The sequence below is a fragment of the Rutidosis leptorrhynchoides genome, chromosome 5 (genome assembly GCF_046630445.1).
Source record: "Rutidosis leptorrhynchoides isolate AG116_Rl617_1_P2 chromosome 5, CSIRO_AGI_Rlap_v1, whole genome shotgun sequence".
Taxonomy (NCBI): Eukaryota; Viridiplantae; Streptophyta; class Magnoliopsida; order Asterales; family Asteraceae; genus Rutidosis; species Rutidosis leptorrhynchoides.
Genome location: NC_092337.1, coordinates 199,218,689 through 199,237,580, shown reverse-complemented (window position 1 = coordinate 199,237,580; position 18,892 = coordinate 199,218,689). Strand labels below are relative to the sequence as shown.

Sequence of the window (18,892 nt, the reverse complement as noted above, 5' to 3'; positions counted from 1 at the left end):
TATTCTCATCCCAAAAATATTAGATTTTAAAAGTGGGACTATAACTCACTTTCACAGATTTTTACTTCGTCGGGAAGTAAGACTTGGCCACTGGTTGATTCACGAACCTATAACAATATATACATATATATCAAAGTATGTTCAAAATATATTTACAACAGTTTTAATATATTTTGATGTTTTAAGTTTATTAAGTCAGCTGTCCTCGTTAGTAACCTACAACTAGTTGTCCACAGTTAGATGTACAGAAATAAATCGATAAATATTATCTTGAATAAATCCACGACCCAGTGTATACGTATCTCAGTATTGATCACAACTCAAACTATATATATTTTGGAATCAACCTCAACCCTGTATAGCTAACTCCAACATTCACATATAGAGTGTCTATGGTTGTTCCGAAATATATATAGATGTGTCGACATGATAGGTCGAAACATTGTATACGTGTCTATGGTATCTCAAGATTACATAATATACAATACAAGTTGATTAAGTTATGGTTGGAATAGATTTGTTACCAATTTTCACGTAGCTAAAATGAGAAAAATTATCCAATCTTGTTTTACCCATAACTTCTTCATTTTAAATCCGTTTTGAGTGAATCAAATTGCTATGGTTTCATATTGAACTCTATTTTATGAATCTAAACAGAAAAAGTATAGGTTTATAGTCAGAAAAATAAGTTACAAGTCGTGTTTGTAAAGGTAGTCATTTCAGTCGAAAGAACGACGTCTAGATGACCATTTTAGAAAACATACTTCCACTTTGAGTTTAACCATAATTTTTGGATATAGTTTCATGTTCATAATAAAAATCATTTTCTCAGAATAACAACTTTTAAATCAAAGTTTATCATAGTTTTTAATTAACTAACCCAAAACAGCCCGCGGTGTTACTACGACGGCGTAAATCCGGTTTTACGGTGTTTTTCGTGTTTCCAGGTTTTAAATCATTAAGTTAGCATATCATATAGATATAGAACATGTGTTTAGTTGATTTTAAAAGTCAAGTTAGAAGGATTAACTTTTGTTTGCGAACAAGTTTAGAATTAACTAAACTATGTTCTAGTGATTACAAGTTTAAACCTTCGAATAAGATAGCTTTATATGTATGAATCGAATGATGTTATGAACATCATTTCTACCTTAAGTTCCTTGGATAAACCTACTGGAAAAGAGAAAAATGGATCTAGCTTCAACGGATCCTTGGATGGCTCGAAGTTCTTGAAGCAGAATCATGACACGAAAACAAGTTCAAGTAAGATCATCACTTGAAATAAGATTGTTATAGTTATAGAATTTGAACCAAAGTTTGAATATGATTATTACCTTGTATTATAATGATAACCTACTGTAAGAAACAAAGATTTCTTGAGGTTGGATGATCACCTTACAAGATTGGAAGTGAGCTAGCAAACTTGAAAGTATTCTTGATTTTATGTAACTAGAACTTATAGAATATATGAAGAACACTTAGAACTTGAAGATAGAACTTGAGAGAGATTAATTAGATGAAGAAAATTGAAGAATGAAAGTGTTTGTAGGTGTTTTTAGTCGTTGGTGTATGGATTAGATATAAAGGATATGTAATTTTGTTTTCATGTAAATAAGTCATGAATGATTACTCATATTTTTGTAATTTTATGAGATATTTCATGCTAGTTGCCAAATGATGGTTCCCACATGTGTTAGGTGACTCACATGGGCTGCTAAGAGCTGATCATTAGAGTGTATATACCAATAGTACATACATCTAAAAGCTGTGTATTGTACGAGTACGAATACGGGTGCATACGAGTAGAATTGTTGATGAAACTGAATAAGGATGTAATTGTAAGCATTTTTGTTAAGTAGAAGTATTTTGATAAGTGTATTGAAGTCTTTCAAAAGTGTATAAATACATATTAAATCACTACATGTATATACATTTTAACTGAGTCGTTAAGTCATCGTTAGTCGTTACATGTAAGTGTTGTTTTTAAACCTTTAGGTTAACGATCTTGTTAAATGTTGTTAACCCAATGTTTATAATATCAAATGTGATTTTAAATTATTATATTATCATGATATTATCATGTATGAATATCTCTTAATATGATATATATACATTAAATGTCTTTATAACGATAATCGTTACATATATGTCTCGTTTAAAAATCATTAAGTTAGTAGTCTTGTTTTTACATATGTAGTTCATTGTTAATATACTTAATGATATGTTTACTTATCATAGTATCATGTTAACTATATATATATCCATATATATGTCATCATATAGTTTTTACAAGTTTTAACGTTCGTGAATCACCGGTCAACTTGGGTGGTCAATTGTCTATATGAAACATATTTCAATTAATCAAGTCTTAACAAGTTTGATTGCTTAACATGTTGGAAACATTTAATCATGTAAATATCAATCTCAATTAATATATATAAACATGGAAAAGTTCGGGTCACTACATATGTGGCGATAAACATTGATATACACGGTTTGTAATTCCTATGTTTGTGATCGGCTTTATATTTTTCCTTTATTTTTCGGAGCTCCATGCTCTTGTTTTCTCTTCCCAACTCCAAGTCAAGCGAATAATGGTCCAGAATTTGTAGATATAGAGTTCTAAATGATTATAATGTTCTAAGCAGGGTGGAACGTGATTGCACGATTTGATTTTCAAATTTATCAAAAATACAGACGATAGAACTATCAAGAATATATTCTTCTTGATATGTTCGGAGGTTATGTAAAATGAAAGAGTTATGTAACATGACACATGATGATGGTATAATCTACTGTGAACCATCATTAGGTTTCATTAGAAACTCAGCATGACTTACTGTAATATAATCACGTTGATTAAGTGTCATTATATTATACTAACTCATGCATCAGTTCCCAATACTACTTCAAAAACATTCATATTTTAAGCTCGAAAGTTTACAGAATATAGAAACTAACAGTTTCTATATGATGTAACACTGATAGCACCAATAGATTAATGATTTAGATAAGAATAATTATGAAAATATCTTCAGAAATATGGAGAATATTTATAATGAAAGATACGATGATATCTTGGAATTTCTAAGATCAGAGGATGATGAAGAGTATTGTCCGCAAGAGTTTAGAGTAAGGAGCAAGATATTCGCTAAAGACTTCAGCAGGTATTGAATCATTTGGATTCTTTGAAGTCAAACTTATTCTTTGTGAGTTGTCCCCGGCTTCCTTCATAGTTTCGCATAATCCGCTTTTTGGTACTAAATTTTCCATTGAATGTTTCCAGCATAATGATACACAGGAAGCACGAAGAGGTATATAATTTCAGACGAGAATATTTATGAAAATATCCTCAGAAATATCGAAGATATTGATGATGATATTTTGGAATTTCTAAGTTCGATGGTTGATGAGAAAGATTTTCCGCAAGATTTTAACACGAGTACAGAGCAAGATATTCGTTGAAGGTTTCATCGGTTCTAGATTTATCTGGGTTCTATGAATTTAGGGCATGTTACTTGTATTTCTCCTTGGTTTCCTTTATGGTTAGCTCAATTCGCTTTCCTGTTCCAACTTTTCTGAGCTTTTCCAACATACTAATCTTTATCATCAAACTTTCGATGATTGTGGTTGTTTACGGTTATCTACAGTTTCTGCTGCTTCATTCAGCTTTTTCAACATTCAGAGTATTGATTTGTGACTGAGTGCTTTTCAGAATTTTAGAATGAAAGACCATAATTCTAAGAGATAAATGTTATACATGTAACTGTTGATGTAGATATGCTGTAAGTTTTCAAAGTATGGATTGCTGATTCCCGGTAATTGGTATGGCAGTTCTTGTTACAATATGCGGATGAGTATATGATAGGGTTTCAATGAATAAATATAATGATTTGTCAAAGAGATTTAAGCCAAGAAGTAACGAGGTTGCTGGTACGTTTGCTGGTAATAAGATGGAATACAAAAGATTTCCTGGTAACAATAAAAGAGTACACATATAAATCAAGGTTATAATAAGGTTGTTTCGAACGAAAAGTCAAAGTTAACTTGCTGGAGCCGTGACAAAATTTGCTAATTTGGAAAGGGATTGCAAAGTTATTTTGGGTAATAATAACACTAAGAAATTAGCATAGCTATGTTTTAAACGTTTACTCAGGTTTCGAGTGGTTGTAAGTGCATATCTGTATGCATCAATCTTTTCTTCTGTAGATGAAGTGCAGTTGGTTCATCCACTCGATTGAGGTGTTTTCAAGAATTAAGAAAGGTTTGAACGCGGATTGTAATCGTCAAGATACAAATGAGGTTTAAGATGAAATCAAGTGGCAAACTTGAAGAATTGTTTAGTTTCATATGTTATAATCAATAGTTTAATTCATTTTAATTTTCCAATGTTGATAGTCCACAGTTACTAGTCCACAGTTAGCATTTCAATAATTCATATATAATATTCAAATTAATTAATACGTGTCGTGACCCGTATACGTCTCAGACTCGATCACAACTCAAATTATATATATTATTGTAGAATCAACCTCAACCCTGTATAGAGAACTCGATCATTACTGCATATAGAGTGTCTATGGTTATTCCGAATAATATATATAAATGCGTCGATATGATATGTCAAAACCTTGTATACGTGTCCCGATATTTAAGGTGCGAAAAATAAATACAGAAATTAAATGACAATAAATAAAGTGCGTAAAGTAAATAACAGAAATTAAATGACGATAAATAAAATTGCGAGAATATAAATTGCGATAATTAAACTGCGATAAATAAATTAAATGGTAATAAGGAATTAACAGTTAGCTAGGCACAGTTAGCTAGGATTTTGTTAGCGTGGATTCTTAATAGAATTTCATGTTGTTAATTAGTCTGTTTCTAATCAATTTTTATTGTGTTTATTATTTCTTCATTTTGCCACTTGTTGGATTCTGATAGGTCAAAATCCAAATATGAAATTGAATGAAAATGGTTATTCTGTGGTGAACGGATTCGTATATCGGTAGATGTAAATAGGATAGTAAATGACTGTTGAATCAGATTCGAAGAATGTACAGTGTAACTTATTAATGTGAAATCTAAATATTCCTCGGGTATTACCTACCCGTTAAAATATTTTCACCATTAACAGTTTGTACAATAAAAATTTTAATTACAATCTTTATGAAAACATATATACATATATATTTTCTTCAGATGTAATTATGGATTTAATGAGTCAATGTGATATTAAACTCATTTGGTTTACCATTAGAACTAGAATACATAATCTCTAAAACATTTAGAGATTACTTAATCGTCACGAAGAAAGAAGATAATCGATGTAGAACGATACATAGAACGATGATTATACTCGAGGTACATAATGAGATGTTGAGGCATGGATTGTTGATGGTACTGGTGATGTTACTGATGGTACTGTTGGTGCCGATAATGTTGCTGAAGCTGGTACATTTTGTACCATATTCTCCAGATTGATTACTCGAGCGCGAAGTTCGTTGACTTCTCCTGTTATTCCAAGATGATTGTCGGTCGGAATAAGCATATGAATAAGGTTCAGAATTGTGGATAGAATATAATCTTATTGAGTTACTCTGGAAATAAGACTGAAAATGGTGTCTCAAACAGGTTCGCCGGTAAACGCTTCAGGTTCATTGTTAAGAGGTGAATTCGGTTGGTGGAGGGGATTGCCTTCTGCGCGTTTCCATTAATTAAGTCAACTACGAACCCCTCAGATGAATTGAAAATGGCTGATTGGTTGATTCATGCCGATGACGCTGTTTTCGGAGCTTAGGTGAACATCTATGTCGGAATAGCTGTCGGAATAACTATCGGAATAGCTATCAGAATCTGAGGGACTCGAACTGGTTGCAAGATTCATCTCGTACGATCAGATGAAGGATTTTCGATAAGAAATAGATTATAGGATGTAGATTAGTACCCTGCAATACATAATTTACATATGCATATATAATACTAAAATCCCATAAGTTACGAAGGAATCTACGGAATTTGTCAAGCAAAGGTAACAATAACAGATACGCTAAGATATGAATTTTGCCTATACACTATTCATGCAATCATTGCAGTATGATGTGTCTAGACTAAGAATGATAAGAAAGTGTGTCTCTAAGAATGATAAGCAGGTAATTTTTGACACGAAATAATAAGCAAAACTTTTGACATGCAGACCAGGTTCAAGTTCAGACTCCTTAAAGTATCCTAACAACTATTAAGTCGAAGTCCAGACTCACTAATGCATCCTAACAACTCCTAGTTAGACACACTAATGCAAGACCTGGTTCGCTACGACCACCGCTCTGATACCAACTGAAAGGACCCGTCCTAATCCAACCGGACAAAGTCCACATCGATTACAAATGATTCACAATAGTTGGTTACATCGCGAGGTACTTGACCTCTATATGATACATTTTACAAACATTGCATTCGTTTTGAAAAGACAAACTTCCTTACATCGAAAATTGACGATATGCATACCATTTCATAACATATCTAATTATAATTATCTAAATAATAATCTTGATGAACTCGACGACTTGAATGCAACGTCTTTTGAAATATGTCATGAATGACTCCAAGCAATATCTTTAAAGTGAGCAAATGCACAGCGGAATATTTCTTTTATACCTGAGAATAAACATGCTTTAAAGTGTCAACCAAAAAGGTTGGTGAGTTCATTAGTTTAACATAAATAATCATTTCTTAATTTTTAATAGACCACAAGATTTCATATTTCCATTTCTCATAAACATACGTCCCATGCATAGAGACAAAAATATCATTCATATGGATTGAACACCTGGTAACCGACATTCACAATATACATATAAGAATATCCCCATCATTCCGGGATCCTCCTTCGGACATGATATAAATTTCAAAGTACTAAAGCATCCGGTACTTTGGATGGGGCTTGTTGGGCCCGATAGATCTATCTTTAGAGTTCGCGTCAATTAGGGTGTCTGTTCCCTAATTCTTAGATTACCAGACTTAATAAAAAGGGGCATATTCGATTAGATAATCTAACCACAGAATGTAGTTTTAAGTACTTGTGTCTATTTCGTAAAGCATTTATAAAAGCAGCGCATGTATTCTCAGTCCCAAAAATATATATCGCAAAAGCATTTAAAAAGGGAGCAAATGAAACTCACCATACTCTATTTTGTAGTAAAAATACATATGACAAAACTGATCAATGCAGGGTTGTCCTCGGATTCACGAACCTATATCATTTGTGTATTTATTAATATACATAGTTGTAATCGAATAAATATATATATAATTCTATTAGTTATATGTGTCATATACAAAATGAATATGATAATATACATACTTGTGTCATATATAACCTATATCATTAGGGTGTCTGTTCCCTAATTCTTATATTATCATATTCATTTTGTATATGATAATATAAATAGTATTATGTTATATGTATTAAATATATATACATATATATATATATATATATATATATATATATATATATATATATATGTATATATATATATATATATATATATATATATATATATATATATATATATATATATATATATATATATATATATATATATATATATATATATATATATATATATATATATATATATATATTGTTTGTTTGTTAAAATATAGTAATTATAATAATACCAAGATATTATTTGTAATGTAAAAAAAAATGATAATAATGATTATACCTAATGTTACTAATAAAAGTATTAAAGTTAATAATTTTTGTTAATAATAATATTGATGATAGTTTTTGATTATAATTCTCATAATAATAATATTAGTAGTTTTTGGTAAAACGAATGATTTAGTAATAATGGTAGTGAAAATAATAATTTTTGACATTAGTACATAATACTAAATAATAATAACTATAACAATATTAAGAATGGTAATCTTTAATAATAACAATTTTGTTAATAATAATAATAATGAATTTATAATGATACTAATACTATTATTAATCCTAATAATAATAGTTTGTATTATTTTCATTATGACAATTATAATATTAAGCCTAATCATAAAAATACTTATATTGATACTAATAATACTAATAGCCATGAATAATACATAATGATTGTTCATAATAGCAAAATGATAATAATAATAATCATAATGTTACTAATACTTAATAATAATAATAATTTATAATTACTACTCAGTTTAGTAATATTAATAACAATAATAATTTTAATACTAAAATTAATAACAATAACAATAACAATAATAATCATATTAATAATAATAGTAATAATAATAATTAACATTAATAAGTAATAATAATATTGATAAAAATAAATAACAAAGAAGACTTCCTCTCAAAGGATGAAGTCCCAAAAAAAAACATTGAAAACAGCCCCTGCCCGGACTCGAACCCGAGACCCCTCGAAGAATCACACTCGTCCTAACCATTGGGCTATTGCCCATTTTCTGTTTCATATTCCCTTGTAATTAATTATAACCCGTATATTTATGTGGTTCCCCTTCTCATCTTCTTCATCTTCCTAATCGACCAGAGGTTTCAACCTCATCAAACAAATTTTTAAAACAAGATTTAAAAGATTGAACTTTAGTTAATACGACTTATATGTGGAACATTAATTCAATAGATACACAAAAACTAAAAAAAAAAAAAAAAGAACATCACTGTTTTCGTCGCTGTTTAAAAAAATAAAAAAAAATTGATTTCGCATAAGAAGTTGTTTTGGACAAAACTTTGAACACGAAAGTGTTTAAAATTACTCCTAAAAGCTTTACAAATTATCAATTTATCTGAAAACAAAATAGAAATTTCGAATTTTACCAATGAACAACTGTTGACTTTTTGAAAATAAAACTTTGACCTCGAAATTGGAATTCGATAGGAAAAATTGAACAATGAGCTTTTGCAGATAGTTTGTACATGTGATTTCTAACAGAAGTGCATTGTTACATTTTTAAAATTGATTCGAGTTTGAGATTTGGCTAAAAAGTGGATGAACAGAGGTGGTTGCTTTTGTTTCTGAAAAAATTTCTGTTTTTCCCATTAACAAATGCAATCGTAGACTTATATAATGTGTTTTAATACCTGTTGTGATAGCTAGATTCGATCCCAATTATCTTGTATGAAATGGTGGTCGACAAGTGTTTTTTAAACGGACAAAAAAATAAATAAATAAATAAATAAATAATAAAGCTTTGATCGATTTGTACTGGGTTTTGTTTGCATTTGAGGATTTGATAATGATATGAAACAGAATTTAGATAAGAACAAAAATGTACTACAGTATAATGAAGATATGAAACTGATTGGGTATCTTTATGAATGGTTTTTCAATTAAATATATAATTATAAATAATAATAATACCTTTAGTATTAATAATAATCCTAATACTAATATAAATGATTTCCATTAATAAAATAGTAATAGAAATAATAATAACAAATAATAACATGATGATATTAATAATAACCAAAATGATAATTTTGATAAGTTCATTAATAATAATTAATAAGAATGATAATAATAATTTTTGAAAATAATAATATTAATAATGATAATACTAATATTAGTATTAATGTTATAATTTTAATGTATCATAATTTATATCTATATCTATATTAATATATATATATATATATATATATATATATATATATATATATATATATATATATATATATATATATATATATATATATATATATATATATATATATATATATTTGTAGCAACATTAATAGTATTGAAATGAATATTAATATTAATATTTAAAATGAAAGTAACAAAAATCTTATTATGGCAACTATAATTTAACTTTGTAATAAAATTTAATCTATTATCCTTTAATATTATAAATTCTCTAATAATAACATATTTGAATATTTATAATTTATAAGTAATACAATATTATAATAATCATATACATTTATGTATAACTTTATTTTAAATTACACTTAATTTATTGTTATATCTTATCTTACACATTAAATTTTTAATTTTTAATTTATAATTCATACTTCATAATTTCCGGTTAAAATATAAACTTTCAATTATATATATTCATACTTACTTACAACCATTGTTCGTGAATCATCGAGAGTAGTCAAAGGTCAAATGATTTAATGACAACAGTTTAAAGAAATATTTAAGTCTTGACATTACAGACTTTGCTTATCGTGTCGAAATCATATTAAGATTAGGTTTAAATTTGATCGGAAATTCCCGGGTCATCACAATCTTAATTTCTTTACTCGCCGAAGAATCAAATCTTTTAAGATTTCGAAAGATTTTCTTCTAAATCCCTTGAATTCGGAATTCAACCAAGACAACGTTAAAAGTTAAGACGCACCTTATTTTTTAAATTCAACCCTGACTCTGTCAAAAGTTAAGATGAATCTTTACTTTCCTATTTCACTCTTTGGTGATAGCTTCATTCGTACTCTTCGAATAATCGAATTATTTTTATCTATATTACTCAATGATGATAAAACTCAATTTATCAACTCATATTCGTCATGAAAATTTTTTTATTGTTAGCCATGACCACCTCACTCAAATTTTGGGACGAAATTTCTTTAACGGGTAGGTACTGTGATGACCCGGGAATTTCTGACCAAATTTAAACTTAATCTTTACTTGATTTCTACACGATGAGCAAAGTTTGTATTGTGAGTCTTGAAAAATTTCGAACTATTTTCATATATACAATTACCTTGTGACTACTCCCAACGATTCACGAACCACTAATTATAAAATATATATATAAATATATATATGTATTAATGTGGAATATAAATTTATATGAGTTAAGTAATTATGTAAATAAAATAATATATGATATTACTATAAATCTATATATATATATATATATATATATATATATATATATATATATATATATATATTTATATATATGAAATGTATAATGAGTATATGTTATATATAATTTCTGTACATAATAATTATTATATGTATATTGTAAAATATACTAAAATACATATGTAAACATAATGCTAAATATAAGATATTATAAATAATCACTAAATATTATATGATTATTAATATATAATTTTAACATATAAAATATAATTACAAGTTAATTCTAGTTGTTATATTATTATCATATACATTATCATTTAATATTAGTACTATTATCATATCATTAATGATATTAGTATTATCAATTTCATTAAAAACCTTATTATTATTATCATTTATCATTATTTGTATTTTTTTACAATGATATAATTATTATTAGTAATATCATTATTATTAATTGTATTAATAACATTATTAATATATATGCACTTATTAATTATCAAAATTTTCGAACCTTATAAGCAGAAATTGGATTCAGTTGTTACACTTCACTATCAATATTTATTCCTTTATATAAATTGACTAAAAGATATAGCAGACAGCTAATAAACTTCGCTACCCTTCTGTTTATTCTGTCTATCTATTTGAGAGAAAAATACAGATATATATCCATAGAAACTGGTGCACACCTTTATTTATTTTAATATTTTTTTCTTTCTTCTTTCTTTTTCTATGATATTAGGTAATACTCGTGATACTCTGTCTCCAAAATTCGTTTCAAATCTCTTTCATTAGTACATATTAGGTGGAAAACAGATTCACTAATTTCTGGCTTTTATTTAATTTTTCTGATTTAAGTTGTCTGATTAAGAAAATGGAGTCCCATGTTTCATATTTAAATGATCAAATCAGTTAGTATGTGAATCATCTAACCTATTACATTCTTTATCAATCACAAACGATCTTCACAATCTCCTACATATCGAAATTAAACATAGAAAGAGGAAGAACACATACGGTACCTCTGTATCCTCACTTTTTCATCAAATACCATAATTCGATCATGTTTCAAAAAATCTAAAAATGTAGATATGATAGGAATTCTCTATTAAATCTTTCTGTAAAGTTACAACTCCAAATTTTAAGTATCGAATTCAAATTTTGGAAGTCAAATTTATTTTCAAAAAGTCAAACGAATGTTCTTGGATTAAATTCGAGATACAGGTTTCAAATCGAGTTCAATTGATGATTTATATAGTTTCTAAGGGTAATTTGAATCATAGTTGGTGTTGAAAGATTTGGCGAAAACGTACTAGAAATCAAAATCCATATTTTATTTTGTGTTCTTCCTGCGTCGGACAGCAGCTAATATTGCTGTATGTTCTTATTTTTTTTTTCTTTCTTTTCACTCACAATTATTGATTGAATTAATAGCTGTTATGTTTGGTAAATTAAATACTAAAACCAATTCAATATGATTAGTGTTTGATCCTGGTCGAATTATTTTGGATGAAGAAGGAGAATAGATTAAGAAATAGAAAGAGGAGATATATATATGTAATAAGTGTATAAATCAGAAAAGAGATAACAGATGGATGGTAAATTGATGGTTAGGGTATTTGATAGGTCCTGAGTTCGAGTCCAAGCATGGACTGTTATTTTTGTGAGGCTCGTTTAATTTGAGGTAGTTCCCAATTTTATGACTTTTACAATTATGATTATTATTGATATTAATTATTATTGTTATTATAATTATCAAGACTAATAAAGTATTAAATATCATTATTATGATTTTAGTTACAATTGTAGTTAATATTATTAATTCTAAGTTTATTTATTATCACTATTAAGATGCAAAGTAATATTATTATCATTAATATCAGTATTAGAAACATTTAGAAATTTTTATTGTTATTAACAAAATTATTAACTTTAATATCTTTATTAGTAATATTAAGTATTATAGTTATTATCATTTTTATCATTATTAATATTATATTAGTTACTATATTTTAACAAACTAACTATATATATATATATATATATATATATATATATATATATATATATATATATATGTATATATATATATATACATATATATATATATATACATATATATATATATATATATATATATATATATATATATAGAACATACAAAAAAATTTACATTTTTATATAACAAAATGAATAAATGAAACATATAACTATTATTAATATAACAACGATATAGCTAATAATAATATATATATACATATAATTGTTCGACTACAAGGATATGTATTAATATATATACCAATGATATAGGTTCGTGAATCCGAGGCCAACCCTGCATTGTTCAGTTGTTCAATATAGTCATATGTATTTTTACTACAAAATACATTAGGTGAGTTTCATTTGCTCCCTTTTTAAATGCTTTTGTAATATATATTTTTGGGACTGAGAATACATGCGCTGCTTTTATAAATGCTTTACGAAATAGACACAAGTGATCGAAACTACATTCTATGGTTGGATTATTTAACCGAATATGCCCCTTTTTAGTCTGGTAATCTAAGAATTAGGGAACAGACATCCTAATTGACGCGAACTCTAAAGATAGATCTATCGGGCCCAACAAGCCCCATCCAAAGTACCGGATGCTTTAGTACTTCGAAATTTATATCATGTCCGAAGGAGGATCCCGGAATGATGGGGATATTCTTATATGCATATTGTGAATGTCGGTTACCAGGTGTTCAATCTATATGAATGATATTTTTGTCTCTATGCATGGGACGTATGTTTATGAGAAATGAAAATATGAAATCTTGTGGTCTATTAAAATGATGGAAATGATTATTTATGTTAAACTAATGAACTCACCAACCTTTTGGTTGACACTTTAAAGCATGTTTATTCTCAGGTACGAAAGAAATCTGCCGTTGTGCATTTGATCATTTTAAAGATATTACTTGGAGTCATTCATGACATATTTCAAAAGACGTTGCATTCGAGTCGTTGAGTTCATCAAGATTATTATTAAGTCAATTATAGTTGGATATTTTATGAAATGTCATGCGTGTCGTCAACTTTCGATGTAAAGCAAATTTGTCTTTTAAAAACGAATGCAATGTTTATAAAATGTATCATATAGAGGTCAAGTACCTCGCGATGTAATCAACTATTATGAATTGTTTGTAATCGATATGGACTTCGTCCAGATGGATTAGGAAGGGTCTCTACAACCACCACTACCCACCACCACCACCACATAAATCCAAAGTATATGTTAAATATTTTTTTTAAAAGGATACTATTGTTTCGAAAGAATACTCATTATTTCTGATTAATATTCACTATTTTTTGTTCCAGATAATTAACATTTTTTGATGAAAATAATATTACCTAAGAATATTAAATTTATTCACATTTGTACCAAATTTAGTTAATATATGAAAAAAACAATACATACACGTAATACACATATAACATTACATTCATTTGTTATATCTATTACTTATCATAGTGTTACAAAACAATACTCGATATATGTTAAATATTGTTTCAAAAGAATACTATTCTTTTGAAAGAATACTATTCTTTCAAAAGAATAATTAATATAATCAATTAATTTAGTTGACTATGAATATTAAAACAATACATATATCTAATATACATATAGAGATACATTTATTTGTTATATTTGTTACTTAATTTGTTGTCAAATACAGTATACAATTACTATTGTTTTAAAAGAATAATATTATTTCAAACAAATATTGTATTTTTTATATTTCACATATTGAAAATGCCACTTAATTAACAACTATAACATGGCTATAGATAACATTCTCTTAGCCAATTTTGCCCAGATTGTTATTATTTTTTAAAGAATAAAATTCATATCTAAAAATAGTTGTTTACCTATAAAGTTAATATTCTTTTCAAACAATAGTATTCTTATCAAAGAATATTAATGATTTTTGCTTAGAAAGCTGATATTATTTTTAAAGACTAATATTTTTACTGATAATTATTACTAATTATTGCCTTAAAGGTAAATATTCTTTTAAATTGATAATCTTATTAAAGAAAATATTGCTAAGGTTTGCTTAGAAAATAATATTGTTAGTTAAGAATATTAACTTTATTCACATTGATACACACTAATTAAAACATAAGATGCATAATATTTACACCTTTATTGCAACTGGTAATGCTCCACATGTAAAAAACCGTATGTGTTAAATATTGTTTCTAAGAAATACTATTCTTTGACAAGGATATTAATTTCCTATTATATTGTTTGTTATCAATCTTTTCCCTGAAAGTGAATATCTCTTTAAAGAATCGATTCTTACCAAAGAAATTTACAAATTTTTGCCCAGAAAAATTAATATGCATTTCAAAAATAATATTTGTAATAAAGAATACTAACTTTATTCATCTATAATATCTATTAAATCTCTAAAATGATAATGTCATAAATAAACATTTTTAAGCATAAAAATAATTCAAAATAAAAAAGAAAAATTTAAAAACATCTTTGATGATGTCTTTATTTTTATATTAATTTAATCAAAAAATAATATGAAATCTTTTATAAAGGGAAATATTAATCTCTTCTAAATTATACAATCTTCTACAGAATACCCAATAAACATATTTAAAAATTTTAAAGCATATTGTACAATATTTATATAGTAAATGTATTTTAATTTTCTAAAAATATTTCAAAAGGCATTTATTATTACTATTAATTATTATTAAAAATATAAATACTCAACTTTGAGCAAACTTTATTATTATTATTTATTTTTATTATAATAATTATAATTATAATTAATATATTATTAATATTCAAATATGTATTCTCTTTACGAGATTAACTACGTTATACATGTATGCGAAAATATATGTCTCTATGTATTTGTAAAAACAACGAAAAGTTTCTTAGTCGAACGTGTCATTAAAATAAATGATTTTAGCATTTACATTCACTTAATACCTAAAACATGTCATTAAATTGTTTCGTTTAAACAAACCCGTGATTTCACGGGTCATTTCACTAGTAAAATATATATCTCTAAACTAAAAAAAAATTATATTGCATAATATATCAACTAAAATCATCAATTAGGTTATTATTAATTCCATATAAAAAACATAAACATTTATCAGTATTATACCTTAATATTGTTCAAAGAATAATATTATTTCAAAAGAATTTTAACTTTATTCACATACTTTCACAATTTATTATAACTCAAAACATATTGGTTCGGACAAACAAAAAACATTTCAATAAACATCCTCATTGATACAAGCTATAACATACTAATCGGCAATATAAATTAAATTAAAAAAATGATGAATCTCAAAATCCAATAGCATATACCTGTTTCTATCTTCTTTTACTCCCTAAAAAAAATATAATCAACAATCAATTTTATGCAAAAATAAAATACAGCCAACATCGTCGACACACATGAGAAATTCATATCTACAAATTATTATGTTGTTAAAAAATAATATTTGTTATATATTGCTTTAAAAGAATAGTATTCTTTTAAAAGAATATTATATTTCTACACAAACTTTTTTATTTGCCTACTTTTTTTATGTGAACCAACTACAATTTTTTTTTAACTAAACACATATACACTTTCTTAAAGACTCAAATTTCACCAGCAATCAACTTTCTTTCTATTCTTCTTTTTCAGTCTTAAAAATATTAAAATAAATTAAATTAATTATTACTCCACATCCATCACTTTCTGTTAGACTATTTGTAGTGGTTGGGAGCATGAGTTGCTTTTTGTAGAATGTGTAGGTTGTTTTTGTGGAGTAAGACCACAATTATCGCGGCGTCAAGGAGGTCGGGTCAGAGCCTCTGACGCCCCCTGACGCCCGCAACGCGGAGTCAGACTCAACGCCTTTGGGGCGTCAGTCGGCAGAAAAATGGAAAAAAGCGTTAAAGTGGGGTCCAGACACGTGGCGAGCATTGATTGGTCCAAATTCAAACATTTGGAGACCCCAAATGGCTACTTTTTTTTTCTTTCATAATTTCATTTATTTTTATTCTAGAAAAACTCATTCTCCATCTCATTTTATACACACCAACACATCCAATTTCTTTCATATGCTCCACTTTTTTATACTTTTACATCATATATTTTTAAAACATATATATTTTTTATATTTCTATGGCATCGTCTTCAAACTATGTTTCGTATCTACTAAATTCCGAATCAGATTCAAAAGACGAGCTTATTGTGCAAATGATTCAAGAATTAGATGAATCGAATGATTTGAAAGTCTAATCCGATCGTGTTCCAAGAAACCGAATTTATATTCCAAGAAATCGTGAAAAAGCCTCGGAAGACTTATGGAACGATTATTTTTCCGAGACGCCGGTGTTTCCTCCGCATATATTTAAAAGGCGTTTTCGTATGCGCATTCAATTATTTCTCCGACTAGTGCAAGGTATTTCTAATTATACTCCTAATAGTCCAAATATTCTCGAGCACTTTAGATATTTTACCGAACATTTTGATGCTATCGGAAGACCGACTTTTACTATCTATCAAAAATTAACTTTGGCCCTACGATAATTAACGTATGAAACCGTTGTCGATATGTTTGATGAGTATTTAAAAATGAGTGAATCGTCCTCAATACTTTGTTTAAACCACTTTTGTAAATGTATTATCACTCTATTCAAACCGCATTACATGAAAACTCCCAATGCATATGATGTTCAATGATTATATGCTAGACATGAGAAGAAACATGATTTTAAGTGTATGCTTGGTAGTGTTGATTGTATGCATTGGGAGTGGAAGAATTGTCCCGTTGCTTTGAAGGAACAATACACTCGGGGTGAACACAAGAAACTGACTATTATGCTTGAAGCAGTTGCTTCGTATGACCTGTAGATTTGGCATGTTTTTTTTGGGATGGCGGGTTCCAACAATGATATCAGTGTTTTAAATAATTCGTATATTTTTGATAAACTTAAGAATGGAACATCTCCATCTATACCGTTTGAGGTAAATGGTAATTAGTACACTAAAGGTTATTACCTAGCTGACGGTATATATCCCGACTGGGCGACACTCATCAAGGGTTTTGGGTGTCCCACGGATGAACCAAGGATTAAGTTTCCTAGGTTTGAAGCTAGTGCCCGAAAGGATGTAGAGAGGGCTTTTGGTGTTCTTCAAGGTCGGTTTCATATTTTAAGGATAGCAGCACGCACTATGTCAGTAAACAAGATGCGAAGAGTGATGGAAACTTGTGTCATATTACATAATATGATTTTAGAAGACAACGGATTTGTGCTAAGTGATTGGGAGGAAGAATGGCTTACCGAGGAAATAGAGAATCATCCCGAACGTGTTAGGGATAGAGGACAGGGTGATCAAGTCGTTATCGTGCGAGAGACAAGGGATCAATCGGTGCACGACCAACTAACTCAAGATTTAGTCGAGCATATTTGGAACCTTCCGGCTACCTTCTGCTCTATGCATTAGTATTTTTTTATGTAATTGTTATGTTTAATTCTTAGTCGTTTCAATTAATGTAATCGTTGAATTTTCATGTAATCGTTGAATTATTAAAATAAATTAATTTATGTTATTTTTATATTTTTATGTATTTTATGTTATTAAATATGATTTTAAAATCAAAAGCAATAAAGAAAATAAAAAACTGGTGGACCCTACTAAAATCTGACACCACAATTTGACACACAGGGTTAATGAGTGTCAGACTCTGACCTTGCCTAGTCACATGCAGATTGCACTTTTTGCCAAAAAAGTGCACTCCCTGCTTGTGACGTCACAGGCAGGGTTAATGGTGGTGTAGGTTAAAAGTGTTATGATGATGTGGTAAAATATGATTGGTATAGGGGAAAAAAATTGAATTAAAATAATATATTAAAAATATTAACAAAAAAGCAACCACTCATATTACTTGCCTTACCGTTGCTTGGGCCGTGACTATCCAAAGAACGCTCGATAAAATCAAAAAGTAATGCCTTAATACGGGACATGGGGGCG

General features: G+C 27.8%; 1 protein-coding gene across 1 annotated transcript; it reads left to right on the top strand.

Annotated features, from left to right (window-relative positions):
• Window positions 1–17,038: 17,038 nt before the first annotated feature.
• LOC139849219 (uncharacterized) lies at window positions 17,039–18,364 on the top strand. Its single transcript, XM_071838881.1, has 2 exons — window positions 17,039–17,149; window positions 17,900–18,364. The coding sequence occupies exons 1-2, from the start codon at window positions 17,039–17,041 to the stop codon at window positions 18,362–18,364; spliced, it is 576 nt and encodes a 191-aa protein (XP_071694982.1).
• The last annotated feature ends 528 nt before the right edge of the window (window positions 18,365–18,892 follow it).